At 36.9% G+C, this 19,862-nt stretch overlaps 2 protein-coding genes across 4 annotated transcripts in view; both read left to right on the forward strand.

The window, feature by feature from the left end:
• Positions 1-8,894, forward strand: part of ccdc92ba (coiled-coil domain containing 92Ba) — an 11,414-nt gene extending 2,520 nt beyond the window's left edge. Inside the window, exons 3-4 of the mRNA XM_016455582.1 lie at positions 1,873-1,920; positions 7,441-8,894. Of these exons, the coding sequence (XP_016311068.1) occupies positions 1,873-1,920; positions 7,441-8,132 (740 nt within the window). The 3' untranslated portion in view covers positions 8,133-8,894. The remainder of the gene's footprint in view (positions 1-1,872; positions 1,921-7,440) is intronic.
• Positions 8,895-13,738: 4,844 nt separating this feature from the next.
• The window catches only part of cluha (clustered mitochondria (cluA/CLU1) homolog a), a 25,223-nt gene continuing 19,099 nt past the window's right edge, over positions 13,739-19,862 (forward strand). For 2 of the 3 annotated variants that reach the window (XM_016455624.1, XM_016455625.1), the window contains exon 1: positions 13,739-14,052. In XM_016455624.1, the coding sequence (XP_016311110.1) occupies positions 13,923-14,052 (130 nt within the window). In that variant the 5' untranslated portion in view covers positions 13,739-13,922. Of the gene's footprint in view, positions 14,053-15,357; positions 15,445-19,862 lie in introns of those variants that run through there. The other variant, XM_016455626.1, reaches the window with a different exon arrangement.

Raw genomic sequence — 19,862 nt, forward strand, 5'->3', positions numbered from 1 at the left:
GTAGCATTATTTTACCAGCGTTGCCCAGTACAGCTGAACTAGCCTACACCATGTTACAGCACAGTAGCGCTACTGCAAACCGGAACAAGTAGGCCTATACTGCATAGAAATTTGCTGTCAGCGCGTTATTTGAGCGGACATTGCTTTTCCGATGAGCATGAGCGGTCGGTACACGAGCGGAACGCACATTCGTAGATTGGAATATTGAGCGGAGCGTCAAACCGCGCAGTGACGAGGAAACCATCTAGTGGATTGTAACGAAATAGTATAATAAAAGATCGATACTTGGCGTCCGTATATCGATACAGTATTGCCGTGGAAAATATCGCGATACTATGCTGTATCGATTTTTACCCCCACCCCTACTAGATGCACAGATCCAGTGTTGCCAACTTCTTTCAATAGAAAGTAGCTAAAGCCAGTTTGAAAAGTCGCTAAATGTCGCCAGATGACGTCATACACTAATTAGCATATTCATGACGTCAGCGCGTCTGTTGCCTTTTACATACTACATAACCAGCTCTCCCTTCCAAGACGTTAATCTGCACAAAAATTTTGCTTTATATTTGAGCCATCGTCTGATGAAATAAAACGCACATAAGAAAAGACAAGACACAGACAATTCCTGTGCTGTGATTTCGGCTATATGTGCATGTAAAATTAGAGAAGCAACATAATATCTATTTTAACTGAAGGCGCTGCTCCTCTCAGCCGCTCGCTGTACAGAGCAGACGCAGAGAGAGAGGTGTGTGCGCACTGACCTCGCGCCGTTGCGTCAGTACCAGCAATCACAGAGACTCGCTAAGGTTTGTCCAAGAAGTCGCTAGATTTGTCGCTAGTAGCTTTTTTGGAAAAAAAGTCGCCAAGGGGTCTGAAAAGTCGCTAAATCTAGCGACAAAGTCCTGTGCAGTGAAGAGCAGGGTTACGTTGCTCACTTTGATGGCACAGGCTGCACAGAGAGAACCACGGGTCAATAGCTTCCTGTCAGTGCAAGGTTTGTGTTTTCCCTCACAGTAATATAGGTCACGGCCTTTCTACCTGAACATTACTGGAAATGTGCTGAGCCAGCTAGGGCAGAAAAACCAGCACACTGCATATTCATCTTTTTGCTCTTCTGTGTCCTGTAGAGCAACTAATCATGCTAGTTTAGAGCCTTCTCGGTATCTGCAACACAGGAAATCAGTTTTTCCTTTACAACCCCGTGTTATATATATATACCGTTATAAAGTTTGTGGTCAGTAAGATTTTGTAATGTTTTTTTAGTAATATTCAACATTTATTCTTCATAAGTATGGTAAAAATAGTAATATTGTAGAATATTATTACAATTAAATACAACTGTTATCAATTTTTATATATTTTCAAAAGTAATAGATTTGTGTGATAGATTTATAACAGATTTTTGTGGAAACCATGATATTTCTTTCATGATTCTGTGATGAATAGAAAATTCAAAAGACCAGCATATCATTTTTTTGTAACATTATAAATATATTTACTCTCAGTTTTGATCAATTTGAATGCATCACTGCTAAATAAATGTATTAATTTATTTAAGATAAAATCGTTTTGCCCCCAATCTTTTGAATGGCAGAGTAAATTATATTGTTTAATTACAATAAATTATTATTGCCTTATTTTACTTCTTATTGCTTTTACATCCATAATCTGACACATGTCCAAATGAAATGTAAAATGCAGGGTGGGACATTTTATGCACTAAACAATTAATTGAATCACATAAATGCAAAACCAATACTAATTTAGGACGTATAGCATGATCTATAATAATTCTTGAATGTATTGTTTTTAAAAATGTTTTAACAAAAAAAAAAAAGGTTAGAAATAACACTGTCTGTCTATTACTTACAGAACTTACACAGGAACTCAACATGAAGCCCCCAGGCAGGAGTGAAGCAGGTGAGCTCTGTTTCCTTCCAAAAAATGTTCTTTCATGTATTTGTGAGCAGAGTTTTTGTATTTTTAGCACGGGTGTTCAGTTGTACACAGCAACAACAGCAGTAGGTCTATTTAATACAACAGCATCTAGTATCTAGGTTATATGGTATATCTAGGTAGATGTTGATATTTGTTACTAGATCACATTTGAAAGACTTTGGCAAGCATGAATACATCATAGTGACTCTGATAATAAATACAATTATCCACTCGACACTTCTTTTGTTGTTACAATTCCATATAATCTTCCAAGTGATTAGATTTGAGGCAAATGTTTTTTTAAATGACTGTGTCTTTGTGATAATTTATCTAAAAAGCAAACCAATCGCACATTAAGAGGCCACTCATTGTTAAGCAGTAGACGACTCCTCTCCATACTGCAGGACATCCCTCTCTCCTCCAGCCCGACGCAGCCTCATTCGCCCACAAATTGATCCTGCCTGCGTTTTCCTCTGCTCTTGCTGCACAGTCCCAGTGGGGGTGTCCAATTACAGCTTGTTTTTTTGCTGAGACAAAGTTGGGCAAGGAGACAGAGAGGAATAGCACAAGAAAACTGAGAATAGGAGAGAAAAAAAGAGATTTGTAAATTATAATCAGTGGTGGGAAGTTTTAAAATCTATTTGTGTGAATCATTTACTAATCATGTAACCAGTTACCACAATATGAGCATAATATACACTACCAAGTTTGGCATCAGTAAGAATTTTTGTTTGTAACTTTTCATCAAAGAATCATTATATATATATATATATATATAGAGAGAGAGAGAGAGTTTGCAAAAACCGATAGCTTTAAAACTGTTCAAAAATCATGTTTTATTCTGCATTCCAATTAATATCAATCAAACTGCAGTTGGGTTGTTTTGATTGAATAATAACAAAAAAAAATGCAGCTAACTAACACAATAAGAAACATGATGACAATAAAAAACATGATTTATGAAAATTAATAAAAACAGAGTTATCTGTTTTTGCAAATAAACTCTTCATATACTTTTTGAAAACTTTTTGAATTTGAAGATCAGGGTAAATTTAACTTATTTTGTCTTCTGGGAAACATGTAACTATCTTCTGTAGCCTCTGAAAGGCAGTACTAAATGAACAATATGATATTTAGGCAAAATAAGAAAAATGTACACATCTCCATTCTGTTCAAAAGTTTTCTCCCCCCGGCTCTTGATGCATGTTTTTTTTTCTTCTGGAGCATCAGTGAGCATTTAAAATTTCTGTAATAGTTGCATATGAGTCCCTCAGTTGTCCGCAGTGTGAAAAGATGGCTCTCAAACCCATACAGTCATTGTTGGAAAGGGTTCAAATACACAAAAATGCTGGAAAACCAAAGAATTTGTGGGACCTGAAGGATTTTTCTGAAGAACAGCAGGCAGTTTAACTGTTCAGGACAAACAAGGGACTCATGAACAACTATCACTAAACAAAAAAACACAGCTGTGGATCATTCAGGTTAGAACACAGAATTAAGAATCAAGGGGATGTAAACTTTTGAACGGGCTCATTTTTATACATTCAACTATTATTTTCTCTTGTGGACTATATATGTAAACATCTTTTATGTGAAATATCTTATTCAGGTCAGTAATAAATAAACAATTACATGCATTTTGTATGATCCCTCTTATTTTAGTAAAATAATTAACATTTTGCAGATTTTGACCTCAACTGTATGTGTGTGTGTGTGTGTGTATATATATATATATATATATATATATAGAAGATCTATATAGAATCCAATATTCTGCAACACAACTGTTTTCAACGTTGATAATAGTAAGGATCATGTGACTGAAAAACTGAAAACTGGAGTAACAGCTGCTGAAAATTCAGCTTTACCGTCACATGAATGAATACCTTTATTTTAATGTCTTCCGTACTGCAACAAAGCTGTTCGAAGTAAATTGGCCTACTTGCAAAGTTTCCAGCATCAAGGTCGTTAGCGTGATATTTCTTTTCTACAAGTTCAATAAACAAGAAGTTAATAATGTGTATACTTATATTTAAGACACATTATTAACAATATTTTATGTATTTGTGCTCTGCCAGCGATGATAACTCTGAACAAATGTATAATAAACCTTTATGTCACTGAGCAACACATACATAGCACTTGTGTTCCCGAATAATTATTGTGTTGATTAAATAATTCAATTAATAAACTCATGTCGCCACCTACTGGCGTAACAGTGTAACCTGCAGTCATTAAAAAATAAACATACTTAACAGTATGTTCAGAACGCAGATGCACAGGCAAGCGGAAAAGTGAAAGATTTAATGCTGAAATAAAATACTTTTATTTCCCACGAACAGGAAAAATAAACTGCTGAAATAACTGCAGCATGTCAAAAATAGAAACAGGGCGTGTTAACTGATGCTGCGTCGTGACTAGCGAAGCCTGCTTACAATGTAATACTTCTTTGCTGTGAATGATTATTCATCTGAGATCAAACATCAGCATGTTTTGGATGTGTTAGTTTAGTCTTCAAAGAAGCCCAAAGGAGCAAACACTCTTTGATGAAGGAAATGATTTCATAATTTACAAGCATATTGCTTGCACAATGTGAGTATTAAATGAACAATACTCATCATTTTTTGAGGTCTATCGCTTCTTATCTGCACAAATGCCTTTGTCAACTGATTGTTGTCGACATCTCAGTTTCATTACACATTCTATTAAAAGAGTCAGAGGCAGCAAAGAGTGAACTCAATGAGGAACAGTGGAGAGATCAGATTTAGGGATCGGATAACACAGCATTTTCTATAGCCACATTATGAGCTCATCTCAGTCTGGACACATGGGGTGGGACTGATAGGCTGGCTGTGAATTCAGGACATTCTGGACAAGCTGATAGACAGAACTGTCTTCTGGCAGAGTTGCAATAAAATGTAAAAAGCGAGAGAGACAGAAATGAGGGAAAGATGTTGAGCTCACAGTACGAGGTCATCAGGTTCATGTGGATCAGGTGTAGAACGTCTGACACAGATTCCTGTAACTCATTTTCAGTCTACTTAGCCTGTCATTTATCTGAAAGACATTACATTAATGTGAGTGTAAAGACGCTTTCAACTGGAAAATACATGTTTTGTCCTTCATTTGTTTGATTGTAGTTAAATTGCATGTTATATGGCAGCTGCTCTTCATACTTCCATGTAATTCTATAGCACATTTTCTTACTCATAATTTATAGTAATATGAGCGTGATTTAAGATTTGTTAATAGTGCAGTATATCTTTAGATTTATTCATTTAGCAGACACGTTTTTCCAAAGTGAGTTTCTAATGAGAATTTTTGCTGTGTGTCAGCGATTTACTTTACATTTGCTCTATGCTTTGTGGGCACCGTAGTCAAGCATGCTCAGGGAGGTCTTGTCCTATAGACATTTCATGCGTCTGATAACCCTGAACACCCTGCCAGTAGCCAGACCAGAGTTGAGATTAGTTGATTTGGATTTGCTCAGTTTTGTCTACTTTCCTCTCCCACATCCAATTACCTTTTAGATCGCAGATTAGTTCGAAATGTGCTTTTACGGCTAAATCTGATTTTATACGGAGAGGCTTGTACATATTAGTCATGCCTGTTTTCATGTCACAAGGTGGATCACACATAAGATCATACACTCATTTGTACAGTAGAGAGTGTGGTGTTTAGCTTCTGGGTCTTCACTTTCTCTAGTTTATGTTTAAGCTGCATGTAAAACGGGCTAAACTCGAGATGTGAATTACAGGGGGGTTTGATCCCCCCACTTAAGGCTTGGACCCACCAAACAAGGTCAAAAATGTAAAAGAGTTTTCAAAAGTATATATACACTGTTAAAAATGACTGTAAATGCTACAGTAAAAACCTGTTAAATGGTTAACGTTAAATTCCCCTATTATATACAGTGAAAATATAATATAATTGGATTTATTAAAATATAATTGGACATTACATGTATTGGACATTAATTTTACGGTAGTATACAGTTTTTGGAAGTGAAAAAGACTGTATAATTTACAGAGAATAACCGTAAATTGACATTCCCAGAATTCCCTGCATTACATTTCAAATCTGATGTTTTTTTGCTGAAATAACTGTTTCTTCTTAGTTTTTTCTTATCAGTTTTGTATATTAGGGTTGAGTGTTACACCTAATGTTGTTAAATGAATGTTTATTGCATTATTTCAGTTTCATGTGTGTTACCGTGATGGTGTTTGGTGTTTGTGTGAATGACACTGTGCACCTTCTATATATGTTATTATTTAAAAGCTGCTTGTGATGGGCTTTGGTTCATCATGTGACTTTCTCATCACCACCTGCATTTGGTGGTTATCAGTGTATTACAGAGGTACAAAACAGATTTCAGTACTTCAATAGGTTGGTATATTAACATTATATCAGTTAATGAAATTACGGTATTTAACTGTAAATTTAAGTTAAAACCGTAAAACCTAAAACATTGCTACCGTATTTTTTTACGGTAAAATTCCGGCAACCACAGCTGTCGTTTTTTTTTTTACAGTGTACCAAATGTTTTAATTACACATTTTATACACTACATTTAAAAAAAATAATAAATGAATACTTCTTTCAGCATGGATGCATTAAAGTAATCAAAAGTGATAATAAAGACATTTATAATGTTACAAATGTTTTCCATTTAAAATAAATGTTTGTTTGTTTGGGGGGGGGGGGCATGGGGGGGATCATGGTTTCCACAAAAATATTAAGCAGCACAACTGTTTTCGACATTGATAATAATAATAAATATTTCTTGAGTTGCAAATCAGCATATTAGAATAATTTCTTAAAGACCATGTGACACTGAAGACTGGAGCAGTGACTGCTGAAAATAAAGCTATGCCATCACAGGAACAAATTACATTTTAAAATACATTCAAATAGAAAACAGTTATTATTTCACATTATTGCTTGGTGTGCATAAGAGACCTTATTCAAAAACATTTAAAAATCTTATAGACACTATATAATGAACAGTTCAACAATGTTTTTTAATGTTTTCACATTTCACATTGTTGTAGAATAAAGTTGATAACGTGGATAAAACATTGATTTCTCAATATATTTAAGATTTACAGATCACAAGTATGTCACACAATATTTTAGTATTATTTAAATGATATTTATACAATATAATATATTGGATTATACTGCAATATATTTGTTCAATATACAATATATTATCTATACAATATAATATAATTTTATTCAAAATGTCTCTAAGATTGTCTGTTGATGTTGACAAATTTGCTTGGGGCTTCCAAAGACAATTTAAGTTGTTCAAGATGAACTTGAAACAATCATGCCATGACTATCATTTCCTATAGATATTCCTGTAAAAACTCAACCTTCTGAAAGTTGTATAATAAACAGTGCTTGGACTAACTGACCATGTCTGTAGTTCATTGAATCATTAATCACACTTAATCGAGTTTTATTACAATAAATGTGTCTGTTCTATATGTATTCCAGAGGTGAAAGAGGAAGAGGAGCAGCTGGAAGCTCGTTGTGGGGAGGTGGAGGAGCATCTGCAGGAGCAACAACAGATCCAGAGTGATCTGCGATGGGAGCTGAGTCAGAAGTCGGTCCTGGTGGGTGCTCTCCGCGCCAGTCTGAAGGAAAAGGAGCGCCATTTCCTGGAGGAATTAAAACACCGCAGCCACAGGACCACTGCGCTCAACACCGAGCTGCAGAAGCAGACGGAGGCGGCTGCGTACCTGTCCTTCCAGCTGCATTCAGCCAAGCAGAAACTCCAGGAGCAGAAGCTGCAGCAACGCAGGAGGCTGGCCCAGCCCGGTGCAGACAAGCCTCCCATCTACCCTTCGCCTCAGGCCAGTGCCAGCAGCCCGACCACCATCAAACCCAAACGACGGAGCTCGAGCCGGCTCTCCTCGAATCTCCGCACCGAACGCGCCAGGGAGTGTGTGCCACGCGAGAGGGTGACAGGCCCCGAGGAGCCGATGGCCATGCCTGACCCCGCCCTCTTCCTCTACCCCTACAGACACAGATCCCGGCTCCGCCCACCACACAGACATGCCTTGCAGGAAGCAGAGGGGGAGGAGTCAGAGGAGCTCGATCAGGGAGCTTCAGTAAGCAGACTGGCAACAACAGTAGCTAAAGCCACTGCGACCACTGCATCCACCACAGAGAACAACGCTGAATGAGTGTTTCTTTTACAGTTCGACCTGCTTGTTTTTATGATATCTAAACCTGAATTGCACCTTGAGCCCCTTGGGAGAAACTTTCCATTATGACAGTGACAGAAACGTTTATATTTGCAACACGGTTTGCTTTTTTTACAGTTTGCACATGCAGTGATTATTAGACCGAGGAGAGATTTTTGCTTACGTTCTTGTTGAACCAAAATCGACTCGTGATTATGTTGCTGTAAGGCATTTTCGTAATCAAAAATGACCCTGAGGGCCTCACTACACGAACATGAAGTGCTTCATAAGGCCTGTTTTATGCATCCTGCATCTGCAGTGTGTAGTTTTTTCACTGGCTATATTAACAGGTTATAGCATTTACACTGACATTTGTGCTGCCCTTACATTAACTGCTGTTCTTTTCATATTATACTACGTCTGTCGTCGCTGATTAAGTTGCAGACAGGTATAGATAGGTAGATATTTAATGTAGCAATGAAATGAAAGCAGCAACTGATATTTTCTTCTGTATTGTGATGTACACCCATGCAAGTGTAACAGGTTATCGAAATAGAATGAAATGCAGAGCGGGGACTAGGTTCTAGCCATCGGTTGTTGATGGGATTTTGGGATGTGGCCATTGCGCTCAAAATAAATGCTAACTTGCAGTCAGTCTTGGAGGGGTGGAATTTAAGTGGACTAAATGATTGGTGAAACCCTGTATTAGTCACCAGAGAGAAGCCTGTCGTTTTCACTGGAAGAAAAATGGCACAAGGAAAAAAAAATCGTGTGTAAAAAAAATACACAAACATGCATTTACCAAAAAACAGGATGAATTTTCATATCATACTGAATTTAACATATACTTATTCTTCTTAATATCTCTTGGACATCTGTGCACTTATTCACAGTTGGCAGGTTTAGGTGTGTGGGGTAGGTGCGTGTTATATGTAGGCCTACGCCAAAATGCTTATTATATGCATGCCAACAAAGTGCGTATCATATGCACGCAAAAACTGTGAATTATATGCACGTCAAACACGTGCGTTTCATATGCACGCCAAAGTCAGTTTCTGTTAATAAATAGCACGTAAAATAAAAAAAATTGTGCTATTGATACGCATTTTCAGTGCAGTATTGCGTATTCTTTGCCTTTTCTCTTTATTCTGCTCTCGCAATAACAACTGAGCTATTTTATTAATTAGTATCAATCAATATCACATTATCTATCAAAGTATTTGACCGTCTTATACAGAAATCTCTAATTTTTCTTCCTAAAGAGAGCGCTGTAAACGTTTACATTGACTTAATTTCAGCTTCCGTTAATCGTGGATCGTGAAGAAAGGAAATGCAAGAAAGGCTAGAATGCATGTTGAATGATCCCGACGTTTTAAATTCGGTAAATGACAGAGATGTTTTAGTTAGTAATAAAGTGCTGATTTGCATTTTACGTGTATAAGTACGATCGGAACCCTGATCACACCATGCATTTTAAAGTAAATGCAGTTCAGTTAAGAACCGGATATGAACCACGTTCATGCCAGATCCCACAGCACAAAACACGTTTAAAATGCAGGATAAATCTATTTATTTATTTATTAGCATTATAGTCATTGATGATTTTTTTTTTTTTAAGCCTATAAAAGATGTCTGTCATTGTGTATGTTCAGTAAATCTGAATCAGAAATTCTAAATTTCAAAGGTGTTTGGCTTTCATGCAAATTGCCATTTGGATGCAAATGCAGTCACCTCTTCATTTAAAGTAATAATTCCTAATTGCACACTTCCAATAACCATTTTAAACATTTTAGCCTTTATTAAAAGGAAAATGCAATGTAGTAACCCAGAAATCACTTTATTTAGAGCCGCCGAAGCACTGTCAGTGTGAAAGCGTGACCCTGCTGTTTACTTGCTGCATACGCAGGATGTGCGAAACAGGCTGAAGTCAGTGTCCTTGTGAACTTGTTACTGCTGAGTCTTTGTTCAGCTGGGTTTTTTTTAATCTGTATGCCCTTGTTGTGGAATAGCTCATCTCAGATATTTCTGAATGATCAGGTTGTCTGTCTGGTGTCACCACAAGTGCACTCTCTGAACCCTCCAGATGCGATGGGGATTTTATCCCCTAAATACTGCTTCAGTCAGACAGATAAATCCTGTGTGAATGAGATCTATACAGCCTGAATCATTTGCTTAAGTGCTTCTGGTATATAGTGTGTTTATATGTGGGCTTGTTGATTAGAAGAGAGTGGGCTCAAGGGTCAACGCACCATTGTTCTGCCATCATTAAATGAGCCAGTGATGCCCAAAGGACTGATTAGCTTATGCTGCTTATGCTGTAATGTTTTAGTCTGATGTTGCAGATAACATGTTTGCATTTGTGTCATTAGAATCACAATGCTGTTTGTTTTATAATTCTGTGTGGGCAGGTATATGTGCATATACCAGGAGATTTAATGATTAATAGCAATGTGATACATATTGCAAACATATTAAGTGTTTGTATAGCAAAAGCTTGTAAATTCATAATATGCAAGATTAGATGTGGTGTGGTATAAACTGAGGCATAACTCCTGCTCTTAGATGTATAACTAAGAGAGGATCAGTCCATGGAAATGGAAATAGGACTGGATGAGAGTGACAGGCAACTTTCTTGACAATTAACAGACACTAATAAGTTTAAAGGAATAGTTCTCTCAAATTAAAATTTGCTGATATTGTGCCCACCCTCAGGCAATCCAAGATATAGATGAGTTTATTTCTTCATCAGAACAGATTTGGAGCAATTTAGCATTACATCTCTTTCTCACCAATGGATCCTCTGCAGTGAATGGGTGCCGTCAGAATGAGAGCATCAAAATAATCCACACGACTCCAGTCCATCAATTAATGTCTTGTGAAAGCCATGTCGTTGTAAGAAACAAACCCATCATTAACTTTAAACCATCACTTTTGTCCAAAATATGAGTCCATAATAACGCTTCCTCCAGTGGAAAAAGTCCACCCCCTGTTGTCCTCTCATAACAAAATCCACCAACATATTTGTTTAGAAATGTTTTGGACTGTTTCTGCTTGTAAACAGTGCTTGAGCTGTGCATATTCCTCTTCGGATTTAGACAAGAAGACACTACTGGAGAAAGCAATATCATGGATAGGGGACTTGTATTATAAATTAACCATAAGCAATAATTTGAAGTTAAAGCACGTTGATGGATTTATTTCTCACAAACATGATGTACTGGATTCATGTGGATTACTTGTGGATTATTGTAATGTTTTTATCAGCTGTTTGGACTCTCATTCTGACGGCACCCATTCACTGCAGAGGATCCATTGGGGAGCAAGTGATGCAATGCTAGATTTCTCTCAAATTGTCATTTTCGGGTGAACTATTCTTTTAATAATGGGGCCTAAAAAGTAGGCTATACTATAGAGGACCTTTGTGTCACAAGCCTGTGACAACAAACATCATTTTGCAAAATAATGTGACAGTAAAAGATTTAGTAGCATCTGTTTGAAACTGAGCTTTTCTAAAGATATTTACAATTGTATATGTGGTATTTCTCTTTGCTTTATTAGATCAGATGATAAATTTGCTTTGAATATTGAATATATGGTTGTTAAAAATCTTAATATGATCAGCAGCCCTCACAGGGATTGTTACTGAATGCATAAGATGTTTTCCTTTCATCTTAAAATTGTGTCTAATTTGACACAACCCTAACAAAGTGATATTTGCTTCACTCAGGGTCTGAAACCTTATTTTGTAAATGTATACACATATGCCTGACACTATTTAAAAGGCCTATAACCAGTTTTTGTATTGTATCAGTGCAGAGATAAGGAGGATTTAGAATGCAAGTAGGTTGTGTTAGACTGTGATACATCATATAATCACATCCACTAGTTAATTAATAGATTTCTGTTTTTCAATTTAATGATTCATCTTGGAAACATATTGATGCTAATGAAATGCTTAATTGTTCTTAAGTTAATAATTGTGATGTTAAAGAGATAAGCAATACTGCCTCACAAGATGACTTCTACATAATTATATTTACAACATACATTTTTGAACATTATGGTGAATTGCAAACCATAATCCATAGATACAGTACATGCAATATCTGTTTTTGTCTGATGTTATTTTGTAGTCCCCATTTTCATGAGCAGCGTGCTTACCAAGATTTGATTTTATTTGGCTTTTTTGTCCTTAAGTATGGAATAACTTGTCTTCCCTTAAACTGACTGTTATGTGGTAGAGGTTTTAAAACAGCTATATAAGTTGTCTTGTTTTAAAGGACAGGAATATGACTGGGAAAGAATTGATTAGAACCAAATTCCATGGGAAACTGCAGTAATGTTAACACACTGTATTTGCATGTTTGGCCAATGGCCAATAACAGACATCAGTGTCCTGTTTCACAAACAATTCGGAAAGTCTTGAAATGTACACAGTAATTTAAACGGCACACAGAAAATTGTGCAACAATAATGTTGCAATAAATAATCCACTGCTTACTCTATAATATGATTAAATGGCTTTATTAAACCACTGTGTCAGTTGTTATTCATTTATACATTTATTATTTATTATTATACACAACATTTATTCCGTTGTTAACTTCATTTAAGTTGTAAATAAGACAGATTATTAGAGAATTCAGTGAAAGAAAGGTGATTTTCATTTTTTTTTAAATGCCATTTAAAAAATATTTGTAGACAAAAGACATTCCCAAAATGAATGAATCATGACTGCAACAAACCAAAATGGGACACATAAAATTTAAATAAACATCCCTATTAGTAAAACTCATTTAAAAAAAAATGTAATACACAAAGATATGTTCCGATATATGACTTCATTGCAAGGTTAGAATATGCCTGAGATTTCAGGAACTTTGACACAATCACAACATAGCTTTTTTATTAAACATGATAAACGAATTACACATTTATAATTGCATTCATAAGTGCAAATAAATAATTAATAAAGCAAGGCACACCAATAGAATTTGGGGTAAAATGTGCAAATGAACAAATATGGGACTTTTCATTCATCTTAAATATCATTCTTGCAAAATTGCAGGCCTGTTAACTCTTAGATATTGGAAATGATGGATAATAGCTACAAGTAAAACACAGGTTTTGTCTTCATGCACTTACATTTATGGATAAAGAATTGACCTAGAATTAACATTGCAAATACAATATGGTATAAATAAAAAATAAAAAGGATCCAATTACTGCTTCCACAAATTCACTTGAAGGATATATAGGCTTACCATTCAATATTTTAAAGTGGGTTTAAAACAATTATTTGTAACATTTTTGTAAGTGTTTTACTGGATCGTTTTTAAACCGGATCTTTGAAAAGAACCGGACCTGCAATTACTATTGTTTTTGAGGTATAATGCAGACACTTTTATCTTTTTATATTTTATTTACAGCCAGGAATTTCAAATCTGGTTCACGTAACATATTTTAATGAACTGTTTTTAACGCACCAAACATCTAACGTTAAACCGAGTCAGCAAAACGCTCTTCTCCAAATGGAGCTATCGGGCTGCCGTAGCCGTGCGTGTTTGGTGGGTGGGACAAATACAAAGGCAAGCAGGTCAAGAGGAGGAGAAACCACGTGTGACAGCCAGGCTGAGAACTGTCCTTCGCAAGTTAAGTTGTTTTTGTAATATCTTTGCATGTAACTTCCGTCTGACGGAGAAGGCCATACAACAGACCCGCATCACAGCCCTCAGCGACGGACATCTGTTGCTAACTCCGAAACCAAATAAGTCTTGTGGGAAACGAATCATGGTTAGCAAGACGAATGACATCCCAGCATCAGTGCCCAGCTGCAACCCCGTTGATCTTGCCCGGGAAGGCGAGACAGCAAACGACAAAGACACCAGCAAGACAGCCTTGAAGGATCCATGTGCCTGCGGTAAGTGAGCTATAAAGCCATTTAAGGTACACTGTAGCATGCAGAAATCACTCTGCTCTTACTGATCTTGATGTATTTTAACATAAGTCCATTGCAGTTTAGAGTAAATCAGTGTTGAGATCTGATGTATGATTGACTGGATAGAGGGTATCAAAGGACATAAACGGGCAAAGTACTGCAGGGGTGTCTGCTGTAGACCCATAAACACCTTTATGTTTCTGAAAGGGAAGTAGGTGCTTACAGCCTTGTACAGGCCATTCATTTTTATGTCTGGTCTAATGTGCTTTAAGTACTGCTCTTGATCTGTATCTTATCAGGGTGCTTAGTTGTAGACAAACTCATTCACAGGGGGTTTCTCAATAGGTTATCAAACTAAAATTAAAATAAAATGTCCATTCTGTGTCAGTGGTGTGATTAGGCTTTCCTTTCTGATTTTTTCATTCATTCGTTACTACTGGATAAATATTTAGCTTGTGTTGTAGTGGTTGAACCATTTATATCAAATGTTTTTGTGTAATTTTAATAGGTGAGACTAATTTAGGCTAATAGGATGGTAAACTATAGCAAAGGTGGATGTAAGTTGATGTCTGTATTATTTTGCATGAATACATACACACACACAGAAGTGACAAAAATAGAATACAAGTGTTTATTGTAATTTCACGTGTCCCAGTTCAGCTTTTTGTGATTTAGGACTATAGCAATCTGCATTTACATATAACAGTACTACAATTAATTTAAACATTTCGTCTAACAAAAAAAGTTAATTGCAATATGGCAATTTAGCAAGACGTTCAGCATGATAAACAGAACGTGAACTGTATGTCTGCTGTAGCAAAGTCAATAGCAAGTGCAGATCTGGGATAAAACGACCACCTGAAGTTCTTAAACTTGAACACTAGAGATTAATCCAGAGATGTTTTACTTGTTATTTACAGGGTAACGTTCATTATCAGCAGTGTAAAGTGTTGTTAGTAACCTGTCCGCTTGCTGTGTGTGTGAGATCCAAACGCACATGTTCTGTAATAGCGCGCAGGAACACCAATAAACTGAAGGTCACCTTCAGTGGGACGGAACTATTGAGCGAGAGAGGGAGAGCAAGGTTTTACTACGGTCTAATTTTTAGGTTACTCTGTATTGAATAGTTTTTAATGGCCAAAAGAGCCAATAATATTGAAAATGTTACATAATTTACTTTTAAAAATATCGTATTAGTAATTAATAGCTTGTTGGTTTAAACGCGCGTCTGTTTATCGACCCCCCTCCTCTTTCATTGAGGAAAGTGTCGCGCTCCTCGACCGGGAAGCGGAAGTAGCCACACATGGAAAGTCACGGTGCATGTATGCCGATAGAAGGTTATTGCTACCAGTTAAATATAGAGGGATCTGTTTGGTAAGTGTTGGGATTACAAATTTGGCTATCACGTAGGAGTGATCCTGTCATTTGCGAATTATTTTTGAGCTATAAGCTGTCATTAGATCCGTTTTAGAGCAAATAGCCGGGTGTTGTGCACACTGTCAGTTAGCTAGCTGCTGCAATTCGTGTCACATTTAAGGAGACCTTGGAAGAGACTGACTGTCATTATGGCACCTGACAGTTGTGGAATGGGTCTCTCTCTGACAGCCTTTGACTGTGTTTAATATGTTGGATTTGATGCTCCGGATGATGTCTGGTTGTGACTGATGTGAGCTCTTCATTAGCTGTGAAATAGATGTGTTTGTGCAGTTGACATGTATGCAGTTGCATTATACGTAATAAATGCTTAATAAAGATGTTTAGGAAGCTGGTTAGGCCATCTTTTGTTTGCCAGTTGTTGCAGTTTTAGTAATTATACTGTAATTTTTATTGCCAATCTGCAACCTTTGATCAGCATTATATTTCAAATTTTAATTATGAGCTGCTTTTGAGGATGCTCTCATTCAAAAACGTTTTGCACGGATATGAATATTACCTCAAAAAAGTTTGGAATCTCAAGTTTTTTGGAATCTCAGTTGAAATGAAGACTCAATTGACTATTTTACTTATTATAAAATAAATGGATCCTAATGAGGGCAGCTATGTTGAGATCACATGATCAGCTGAATTGTACTAGTTTTTATCCATCCTACACTGAAAAGAAATTGATGTAGAAACAATTTGCACTCAGAAATTGCTAGTAAATTTACAAACAATTACAAAGAAACAGCAAGTAACACATTTGAGTTAAACCTGAAATAGGATTTTCTTGTAAAATGTACTCCAGTACTCTTTATTTTATTTACAACTCTAAATAGTTTTACAGTGTATTATTGGATGCTTCTGTTTAATCATGGCTGACTGTAAAATATTGTTTTATCGTTTTACATTTTGCACAGCTTAAATTACAAGGATCGCTGTCTGCAGCTTTTTTATTACTAATGCCAAATGTTCAACACCATGCACTGTTGCCCCAACACATCATGTCACTCCACAGGGGATCTATAGAGGCTGCAGCTTCATTTACATCTCGCTTGCGTCTCATGTAGGCCACCATGATCTTAGTTGTGATAAAGTTTGGCAGGTGTCCCTTGTTGTGCATGACTAAAGGTTTAACTGCCAATTTGTGCTGCTGCCATTTAGTAAGTTTGCTTCTTTTTCAGTTTGCTGTTGAAGCATTATTGTTTTCACAATGGGACTTTGCACTTGCCTTTTTATCATTGATAAAATTCACTTTGTCATGGGGAAAACAATAAGCATGCCTAGTTAGGAGTGTAATAGTGTAATATCTCTGTCCTGATCCCTCTGAATGATTTACCTGCATAGGGTTGCAAATTAATCTTCAGGGTTTTATTTTTGTTCTAAACTGTACTGAACTTCTGCAGCAGTGCCATATGTGATGCATGTGTTAATGTATTAAACTCACACTGTTGTTCACACTATATAGGCCTAGATTGCGATGGGCTTAAAGGATAAAGGATGGAGTAAAGTCTTAGAACATGCTTGGCTTTAGTGTCATGGGGAGATTAGCATATCAGTATAGTCTAATGTAAACTGGTTTCGTCTGGTCCTCCAGCCTTCACATTTATTAATTGTGCCATACAACTGGACTTCACCCAACTGAGGGAGGACTGAAGGACAAGGGGATTGACTTTAGGGTTGTGCAATGCCGAGGCACAAACCTCATACACACTTTGATCTATTTAAAAGCCAGCTGTTTTATGATGCAATTCAATGGAATGGCTGGTTTGAAATTGTTTTAGGGCAGTGGTTCTCAACCAGGGGGCCTCAGCAAGCTTACAAAGGGAACTTAAAGGGGTCATATGATGCGATTTAAATTGTTCCTTTCTCTTTGAAGTGTTACAAGCTCTTGGTGCATAAAGAAGATCTGTAAAGATCACGATGTGGGAAGATTTGCGTAACGTCGCCCAAATGTTCATGCAAAGAAAGATTTCTTATTCTCGCTGTAGTATTGTTGCTGCCGCCATGTCGTGAAGACGCTGTGTTTCGTTGTGAAAGCGAAACTACTTTATTTGGCCTTCCAAAAGAGGACTATATCCACATCGTCATGCCTAGAGCTGATCCATGCTGGTTACTGAGGAAATACATCAACTTTGCGCTGTGGATCGCCGGATCGGCTTTCACCGTGGACGAAGCAGAGTCCAGCCCGCCGCATGCCCGCCAGCCGCTCCTTCGTCGAATCCGCCAGCCGCGCCGTTCTCAAGGCTGCCGGCCTCCGCTCACTCAAGCCCGCCGTGTGTGACGCTGTGTGATGTATTTTATGGAAGACTGTTTCCTGAACCTGCAGAGTAGCATACAATGGGTTTGTGCTCAAAGGCTGTCTTGAAATTATTTTAAAAGAAGCTCTAGCCTTCCAAGCTTTTATTAGAGGGAAATTGTAAGTAAAAAATATCTTTAAAAATTGTTAATTTTAATCCTTATCCAGTCAATCATGCATAACTGGAAAAGTGGGGCCTGGGACCCTGAATATTGTTGTGAACCGTGGGGGGCTTGGAGTCAAAAAGGTTGAAATCCACTGTTTTAGGCCTATGCAAATCCAGAGTTCAATGATGTATCTCCATTTTGTTGTTCTGATCATCTAAAACTAAAATCATAAACATTGTCTTTTAAAATAAAATAAACGCTAACTGAAATAAAGCATAATAAAACATAAATGTACTTTTTTGTTTAGTTCGTTGTCAAGTAGACATTTTTTGTTTTCATTTAGTTAATTTAGTCATTTAGTAACTTTCATTTGTTTAATGTACTAATAAAAAAAACCTCACTAAAACTTAAAATATATAAAAATAAAACCCCAGTATTAATAAGGACTTTTGAGATCCTTAAAATGAATATTGTAAATAACATCAAATATTTTCACAGATTAGTGTAAAAAGGATCACAATTTAATAAATAAAAATAAAGTTTTTGTCCTGTTTGTTGTGTCTCAGATATGTTTTTTTTTTTGCAAAATACTTTGAGGACATCATTTGCAGAATTTCCCTGCAGTAGGTTGGTTTAAAATTTGTGTTAACAGCACCTATACTTAACCTTAGCTTCCACCACCTGACCTAATGCTTGTGATTAGAATTGGATTGGATTGGGGGAGATCTGTGTAAACATTCAATTTAAAGCAAGATAAAATAACCATATGGTGCCACTAGGTCTGAAGAGAAACAGTCAGTTTCACTTTGAACTAATGATGGCTGCTGTAACTGACTGAAAGCAAGCACAAGCTCCACATTCCTTTTAGACAGTGGCAAGAAGTTACTCATTACATTCCCATCCCACCCATTTACTCTTAGGCACAAGTATATAATACATAAATCGTGCTTTTTGTATATAGGGATTGGGTTTTGTGTGGTCCTCTGTGTCTGTAGTGTGAGACCAGCTGCTTATTGCTATAGCCGTGACCATTAAAGAGAGGCAAGGACATGCTGCAGTTGTCTAAAGCAAACAGTGTATTTTAGCTGAGAGAGTTACGGTTCGAGACAGATGAGGCATCTCAAAACATGCCTGCCTTGGCAGGAATTTCAAGTCTTTGTCGTCTTATTCAATTCAGTGTGTGGCAAAACATGCAGCTTCAGCAGATCTGTGTGAGTGAATCAGTCAGTAAGGCAGACGGGATCTCCTCAGACAATTGAGTCAGATGATATTGCACCAGCATTGGTCCGGTAGCATTCAGCCGGAGAGCGTGCCGGGAATGATTGCCCCCCCGAGACCCAGGACTTAAAATGTTGCCGTGGAGATCTCCATGGCAGCTCGGCATTGCGCTGTGGGAGCTGTATTGTGTACAGTGTGTGAAGTGTCACAGGCCCTCAGAAGCTGACTGCTGTGCTAGTTGGCTGACCTAATGGTAAAAATCCACTAGCCTTTAAGCAACTTCTTCAGGCTAAGCAGTACCTGCTAAACAACAAGCTAAGTGATTAGTGAGGTCTGTATTGTAAGTAGAGGGCTGTAACTAATGATTATGAAGATTGACTAATATAACGATTATTGAAACGGTGTTATTTTTGTATTATTTATATACTGTTATAGTATTATTTTAAATGAGCTTTTTTCAGTTTTCATTTTAATTTGAGTTTGTCATTTTGTGTGCTTTTGTCATTTTTTTGGTAGTTTTTAATATTTCTATTTAGCTTTATTTTTGTTTCAGTCTTAGTTAGGGCTGCACAATAAATCGCATGCGATATTTAAAGCGCATCTTATGAGTAAAGCCGGTTCTGTAATCAGCGGTAAATCTCCATCACCTGGGCTTTCACATTGAGCAGCATTAACTACACAGAGCCGTTGTTCACAGGCAAGCTGCGCAAAACCACGTTCATATTCGCGCGATTTTTTGCGCAGCTCGTCGG

This window comes from Sinocyclocheilus anshuiensis, unplaced genomic scaffold (assembly GCF_001515605.1).
Source record: "Sinocyclocheilus anshuiensis isolate Anshui unplaced genomic scaffold, SAMN03320099.WGS_v1.1 scaffold319, whole genome shotgun sequence".
NCBI lineage: Eukaryota > Metazoa > Chordata > Actinopteri > Cypriniformes > Cyprinidae > Sinocyclocheilus > Sinocyclocheilus anshuiensis.